This window comes from Lactuca virosa, chromosome 2 (assembly GCF_052849685.1).
Source record: "Lactuca virosa cultivar CGN04683 chromosome 2, Lactuca_virosa_CGN04683_v6, whole genome shotgun sequence".
NCBI classification, from domain to species: Eukaryota; Viridiplantae; Streptophyta; class Magnoliopsida; order Asterales; family Asteraceae; genus Lactuca; species Lactuca virosa.
In genome coordinates, this window is record NC_136427.1 from 203,766,742 (window position 1) to 203,775,279 (window position 8,538).

Below are 8,538 nucleotides of genomic sequence, written 5' to 3' on the forward strand. Positions count from 1 at the left end.
GCACGGATGTTGAAAAGCTTAAAGCTGAAAAACTAGTTGTTAGCTGAAAACTAGCTGACAATTGAAAAGCTAGTTGTTAACCGATAAAAAAATGTCAGTTAATCAAACTAGCTGATAAGTTAGCTGAAATATGTAACCGGCATAAAAGGCATGTAGAAGATTAATTTTTCATAGTTAATAAAAGGTAATTTGGAGAATTAAAAAAAAAAAAGAAAAAAGAAAAAAGAAAAAAAAAACCTCAACAAGCTAGTTGAAATGCTAGTTTAAATAGCTATTTAAAAAACTAACCTATAAGCTATTTTTTGGTTTGCCAAACATGACAACCTAAAAAAACTAAAAAAAATAAGATAACTTATGAAGTGGTTATGGTGTCCCAAATATAGTCTTACATCCCCAACTAGGGGCGGACGCAGGATCTCCTACTAGGTGTGGCACGGAAAAAAAATCGTCTATAGTGACATATTTTCTTTTATGTAGTTGCATATTTTTTTTAAATAGTGACACAATAGTAGAAAAAAAATCAAATTTTTTTGCAATACGTACAGAAAAACACAGGCGTTGTCGGTGCCACTACTGGCACCCACATAGAACTGCCCCTGTCCCCACCTTGTTCGGGTGTGTGTTGTATACAAAGAAGTTAAGATCACATGAGCTCTTTGATCAAGCCAAAACCACATGATTTTGACTTGTTGATTGTTTGAACTTAAAATAGGAATGTAGAAATTCATCAAATGTGACCAAATGATGTTTTTTCGAACAAAACATGGTAAAAGGGTGTACAACAAAAGTGATCAAATGCGTATACAAAGCATATTTATGCTCTATCAAACGGAGAAGTTGTCCATCAAAATGATTCATCTTAACAAATAACTTACTTTAATGGTAAATCATATTTTAAAAAAAAATGGCAAAATATATACACATAGCATAGTTTTTTTCTATATCAAGTTATTAACCCATCCTTACAAAAGATGTAGTTTTCAAACAAACATGTGATTTGCGTTTACTTTGTCCATAACATTTTTTGTCAATTTCGAATATAGAAGTTGTTTAATGAAAGCTTTTTTTATGTAAAATATGTACCGATTTTGTGCTACAACCTCAGATTTTAACTTAACCCGTTAAGACAGACTTAAATGGTTATGGACACACATGTGAAAAATATTCAAAAACCAAAAAGAGAGGCACAAAACACAACCCAATCATATATTTACAATGCCATTCTTGAAGTTAAGCAATCAAGCCTTGCAATAAAATTTTATATAATAAAAAAACAAACTGATGAACAATTCTTTAAATTGCATAAAAACAGTGATTTTTTTTTACATTATTTACACTTTTCATGTCGAAGAGACATCCACAAATTCACAATTTAAAGAGCCCTCATAGCAACTTTGCTTGTTGCATGAACTCCCCTTGCAGCAATTCTTAACACTGCTCTACTCTGATACAACCTGTTAACAACATTAAACAAAACAAAATAAATAAATAAAAAATATGTTTATAAAAAGTATTTATGAAATTACCAAATTACCCACCCTGCAAGAGCAAGTCCCCAAGTTGCCATCAAATAAAACAGCTGACCAGCATGCCATATTTCCATTACCTTCTCAAACTTGCTCATGCCACCCAATGCCTTGCTCAACTCTGCAAGTTTTATAAATTAAACCATACTTATTAAACATTTCATTTTTTTTTAAATAAAAAATAAAATGAAAACTTACTCTTTTGCATCTCCTCGGGTGTCAGACTCTGCATTTCAAGAAAAGATTAAAAAGGTGTGAAATTGGTTATGTATTGAAACTTTTATGTAAGAAAATTGTAAACAAGAACAAAGTGTTTGGATGTTAAATAATTTATAGTTTTATAGTTTTATTTTATACCTTGGCTTTTGGGTTTAAAAGAATACATTTAGCCATAAAGTTGGCAATTCCATCCACCACCTGTTCATGGCTAATAACTACATAATTCTCATTATCGATTCCACTTTTCTCTTCAACTTTACCATGTACCATTTCTTCAGTGACCCAAATCCATAAACTTGGTTCTTCAGAGCCAACGTTTATTAGAATCTCATCTAGTTGAAGACCCAATTCTGTCAAAAGATAATCCACAAAGTGTAATCAGGTTAAAAGGAATAGTGAAATGGCATAAGAGGATGGATGAATTGTTGAAACATGAAGGGGGAGGGGGGAAATAACCTGTGGTGTCTTCGAGAGAAAACTTGCAGGGTATCCCATCGACTGTGTTGTTATGGAGGGTGTTTAGTTGACTCAAGAACTTTGGAGATTCAACAGTATTTATAATACGAGAATGTAGCTGCAGTTGAATGAGTTATAAGTTTGTGCAATGATCATGTAAATGTTAATGTGGTTACTACAATTTCTCTAAAACTTTGAAAATAAATATCAATTTTGAAGTTTAAACTAGCTCGGTTTGATCTCAAAAGGTATTGAAGGGCTTAATTTGGGGGGAAAAATCCAGTAATCTTAGTAAGCACTTTGAGATCACAACTAATCATAGTTTAAGAAAAAATCACCAATAATCTAACACTATTTGTGGCTCCGATCGAAGAAAAAACAATCAATTTGCATCTATGTGTGTGTGCGTGTGATATGCATGATCTAAATAGCGTATATGGTAATAAATCACATACATCAGGAGGACAGTCTTCCAGTAAGCAAGGCGATTCGGATATGTTCTGAAGGAGTTTGAGATTCTGTTCGAGTAAATCCCTAAGACGTTGATTCTCTGATCTCAAAGCCTCCAATTCCTTTTCTTTTACTTCCAAAGGTTGCTTATTTTCGTTCTTGTCGCCGGGTTTTTCTTGATGTTCGGTCTTGAGGTGGAGGGGATGGTGGTGGGAGAACTCGACCGCTTTAAAAGCAACTTCTGCCACCTCCAACACCGTCTTCGCGGACTCGATCGATATACGGCCCATGAGGTATTGAATTGGAATACTTTCAAGCGTTTATTCTCAGCCCTAATTTGGTTGATTCTGCAGAAAAGGGATGTTTTAGGGCAATGGAAAGTGATGACGATTTGGGGGAGTTTGGATAATCCAATCGGTTGACGCTTCCCAGGGTTAATAAGTTACAAGGCATCCGTCTTACGAAACTTGGAAGCGATTTACATTTTTGCAGGATCAGCCCCTCATCTTTGTTGAATGACATAGGCCGGACAAATATTTGTTCACTCAAATGAATCAATTAGCAACCTACTTATATTTTGTTTCAATCAATATGTTATTTTTAAGTATTAGAACAAGATTATTTTTTAGGGATGGTTCAAATGAAAGACACTAAAGTTTAAATAAAATAAAAAGTAAAGAGACTACTTTTATATTATTATTATGCTACAAATTTTGTATATGTTTAATATTATAGTAATTCTAATGTGAATAATAACATATGATTATTCATATATATGTATTGTTGTATAATGACATAAAGCAGTAGATATAAAATTCATAGCAGAATAATAAAATAAAAATAGTGTATTCACGTATTCACTTTATTTTGTGTCTTCATTTGAACCTATTCCTTATTTTATTTCTGCAATAAATTGAATAATGATCGATATTTTGAAAAATGTTGAGGTGTCTCACATACCTAGATATCTCTTTTTTTTAAAAAAAATCATGATAATTTTGTACATCATCATTTTGGCACCATATAAGTTTGAAGAAGATAGGTAATGATAAAATAATAATAATAATAATAAATTGAGTTATTTGTTAAAAAAAAATCATATCGTAAGCCCATATATCCCATCATAACAAACTTTGTTTTCTCATTTATCAAAATGATCATTTGATACGTGAATATTTGTAACGTCCCATTTTTATACAAAAAAAAAAATTAATTTTTATTAAGGTAAAATTTCCAATTTATTAATCTATTATTTAAGAAAAAACATTTATTCAAAATTACATTATTAATATCAGAGTATCACAGGAAAAACGAAATCTTCAAAGTTGTTGATGAATGTGTACAGTCTCGCCTTTGTCTTCCCGAAATCACTGATGATACCCGAAACAACAAACAATTGGATAAGCATAAAGCTTAATGAGTTTCCCCCAAAATACCACCACATAAACATAATACAAACAACATGCATACATAGCCTTCAGCCTGACTGGAACGCCGAATTGGCCTACAGACTATCTGGAACGCTCATAGAACCTTCAGCATGAATGGAACGCCTCATCGTGCCTTCAGCCCATCCAGACCGTTCCCTGGGCCTTTGGCCTGACTGGTACGCCTCTCAGCCCTGCAGTCTATCCGGGACCACCTAGGTCTTTTGGCCTTCATTCTACACTGGCCCGCCTCAACCCAACCAGCTCCTCCCAAGCCACCGTGTCTACGGCTTACAGCCGGCCCGCACAAGGTATCTTAGACTACTGCATAAAGCAGGACCGCCTCAACCCAAACCAAACACAATATGTCAACATATAAACAATCAGGATTAAGTAGGCACATAATACAGGCAAACAACAATCATACAGCTCACTACCGACTGTTGGTCCTCTCACAACATACAACCTTGATACCAGCTAACCTCCATAGAATGTGTAACCATAAGTAACCATAGGTGACATAGCCACCCGAACGAACAGATGGTCATACTCTAGAGCCACAACCAAACAAGGAACATGCAAGAGAGCCTAGACCAAGAGTTCTCAGGCTATCCTACATGACCACAGACAATCCCTAAGGGCACTCCATAGATGATAACCAGTAAGCACATATACATACAATCCTATAGATTATTACAGCAAAGCAACATACTTAATACCAGGAGACAGATGTAACAGATCACTACAGCATAGCAGCATACTCGATACCAGAACACAGATCTAACAGATCACTACAACATGTAACATCCAAAATTTTACACCAAATTTAATCTTTTCAAGCATAATAAAACCGAATAGTAATTGTTTACAAAAGTGTTTTCAATTCATTATTCAATCAGAGTGTCCCAAAATCCAGATCATAAGGATGAGGAGCGGTACGGTCACGCCTTCGCCTTGCCATGAACTCCTGAAGTACCTGAAACAATAAACTGAAAACTGTAAGCCTGAAGGCTTAGTGAGCTACCTCCAAAATACCAATACCACACTGATAATACCATATCTGTAATAATCAATCAATCATCATGCATACTGGGCCATCGGCCTGACTGGACCGCCCTACAGGGCCTTTACTTCAACTGAATCTATACCGAGCCTTCGGCATGACTGGACCGCCACGTGGGCCTACAGTCTCCCCGGACCGCTCATAGGGTGTGTTGGCCTTCAGCACAAAGCAGGACCGCCTCAACCCAAGCAACAAACAAATAACCATGTGCGCATAACTAACATCTACTGGCATATACAAACAACGAACATATCTATCTCACTGATTATCAAACATATCAATTTCTCATAACTAGAGCACTGACCTAACAAGTCACTAACATATCAATCCCTACGGATCATAAAAGCATAACATATGGTCTATCCTGATTCCGATCTAACAGATCATATCCACATGTATCATACCGTAACGATAACAACTAAAAGGGCTGGCCTTGGTGCCTTAGACCCTATCGATATAGCGAGGATAACTCACCTTGCAGATGCCGACTCGGTAGATAAACTTCAACCATCGGATCACTTGACACAGGCTCCACCACCTATTACCATAGTACAATATACTCATAAGTCCTTAACCTTATAAGGTATTCCATAACCCACTAGTCAACCCCTGGTCAAAGTCAAAGTCCTCAGTCAAGGTCAACAGTCCATGTTGACCTTAACTCGCCGAGTACCCTCGGCTACTCGCCGAGTTCCTTGAAGCACTTTCCAACTCGCTGGGTCATCGAGGTGACTCGTCGAGTTCCTCTGATTCTCGATCAAACTTTAAGGCCACCCGTCGAGTTTCCTTCTTGCAACTCGACGGATAAACACGCATACATATCCTGGAGAAAACTCATCCGACTCGCCGAGTTGTTTATACAACTCGCCGAGTCTATGGAAATCTTCATCGGACTCGCCAAGTTGCTCATCCAACTCGTCGAGTTCAAGGCCATCTTCATACGACTCGCCGAGTTCCTTCAGCCCTTAAGCCATACAGACTCATTTAAGCCATGCAATGGTTCCAAATTACAGATCCAAGCTTCTAGAGCATGCTTTTCACGTAAAGTTGCAAACTTTACGTGTATGCATGGCTAAAAAGGCTCTTAATGGAAATTCTAAGCTCTTAATGGGGTTACATGCACAAGGAGGGTCTCAATCACCCCCAAACCCGCAACTTTATGACTCTAGGACTTAGGAAGGGTCCAGATCTGAAGTTACAACTTCAGATCTAGCCCATAGCTCCCCATCTCAACTCAAAATCCATAAAACCCTAAAACTCATCCAAAAGAAAAGAGATCTAGAAGGAAAGGGAAGTAAAGATTGCAACTTGATACCTCCAGAAGATGCTAGCTGAGGTAAGTTCTGCTTCCCACACCTTCCTTGCTTCAACTCCTTTGCTCTTCAAGCTTTTGTTGGGTTATGAGCATTCTAACACTCTAAGTGTACATGCAACCCTAAATACCTTGGATCTATGTTTTCTCTATTATACATACAATTATGAACATCCAAGGTATTATCCTAATCTAGCATACAAAATAATAAATATAACAAGATAGAATACATACCTCTTTGATGTAGAATGTCTTCATGAAGCTTGAGTGCCTAGTGCCCCAAGTGTGACACCTCAAATGGTTCACACAACACCAAATACACTTGGAATAACTTGAGAGAAACTTGAACACTCCTTGAAATCGTCTAGCCCTCACACTCACACATTAGTGCACGATTTCTTGAGCCATGGGATTCTTTTATATGGTGGCTATTAGGGTTACACCATGTAACTCATAACTTTACCCATTCCTTATGCTCCATGGATTTTAACCTCCATGGAGTATCCATGGGTCACCCCATGGACTTAGTCCAACATAAGGAATCTTGGATCACAAGCCCACATATATAAGAATGAATGATTTACACAATCAACCCATATATTTAATTAGTCTCCTTTTGATCACTTAATTAATTCCAAATTAATTCTTGATCAATACTAATTAAATAACCTTATTAATATATTAGAACTTATAATATATTAACCAACCTTAAGTGTTATTTCTCTCATTATAGTCTATCCAAATGCATGATGCCATGCAACCCAAATGGACCATGTCGGGTCGGGTCAAGTCTTACCAATTATAGTTATGGACTTAGACATTAATCCAACAGTCTCCCACTTGGATAAGTCTAAAACTATTATTGCGTATGACTTCAGGAACCGATCAGCAATCGTAGCTCTCAAAAGCTTCTGTCGAACTCTGACCTTGTCGATGAACTCTGACCTTTGTCAATGACTTGTCCATTAGATAAGGGATCATATATTCCTCCATTCTAGATATCATATGGACTGAGACATGGATTATCAATCATTCTCTCTGTCCATTTGTTGTTTCCCGATTTCCGATTCATGATGACTGACTGATTGAACAAATCAAATCAGTCCTGGCTTGGCCAAGCACTCACATGTATCATCTTTAAATCATCGAGGGGCCCACAGATATCGCTTTTATCCCGAAGGTAAAAGGAATGGATAAACTTCGACTCATATGGCTTGTTCTACTACTTGTTGAATCATACACAAAGGCACGTTTTATAACATCGAGTTACCAATGCGTTTTCGTGCAATCAATGTATAACCAACTCATAGTAACAACTCATATCTCTAGGTTTGAAGAATATAAGATATTATCGTCTCATGATCACTCGTGATAAAATCCATGAAGTGATTCAAATGAGCGCGGGATGAATCCAATACTCAGAACTTATGAGCACTCATGAGTGTTGTAGCACCACTTTGTCCACCAACTTGGACCTCTACAAACCAACCCATGACAGTCTTGATTCATATCTACTTCCAACATATGACCGATTGTGGATGGTTTGAATAACTTAATCATTCAGAAAGAGCGACTTAGTTATTCTGGAAGTCAAAACATGCAAAGTGAAACACAAGAATAAATGAATCAAATATGGTATCAAACCCTATGAATATAAATAAACACTTTTATTTATCACCATACTGATTACTCATTATTCATTGTTTCGGTTTTATCAACTTTATACTTGAATTTAAAACAATAGTTGTCCCATGCTCCAAGCATGTACACTATGTTTTCTAAACACTAGTCATGCCATACACCAAGTATGCATACTATGTTTGTCTATGATCTTTACTTTGTAAAATAGATCAATTGAACATCACTCCAATGATCCTCTTTTCACAGTCCCAAATCCTTACTGCAAATGCAAGAATTCCAAATTCATGCCATTTACTGAAATTTGTTAGATTCTAAACTTATATGCATTGATCCTCTTAATGATTATGCACGAAGTCAGAAAGACTTGACAACAATCATTACAGAGCATTCCAAAGGAGATCAACTCCTTGGAAACATCCTTCTTTCATTAAGTTTCCTAATCTT

The 8,538-nt window shown here is 36.4% G+C and overlaps 1 protein-coding gene across 1 annotated transcript; it reads right to left on the reverse strand.

The window, feature by feature from the left end:
* Window positions 1-1,189: 1,189 nt before the first annotated feature.
* LOC145160043 (elongation factor) lies at window positions 1,190-3,086 on the reverse strand. Its single transcript, XM_079079105.1, has 6 exons — window positions 2,657-3,086; window positions 2,202-2,319; window positions 1,884-2,095; window positions 1,725-1,752; window positions 1,539-1,647; window positions 1,190-1,454 (listed from the first exon to the last, which is right to left on the reverse strand). Exons 1-6 carry the CDS (start codon window positions 2,939-2,941, stop codon window positions 1,373-1,375), a joined length of 834 nt encoding a protein of 277 aa, XP_078935231.1. The 5' UTR covers window positions 2,942-3,086; the 3' UTR covers window positions 1,190-1,372.
* Between the last annotated feature and the right edge of the window lie 5,452 nt (window positions 3,087-8,538).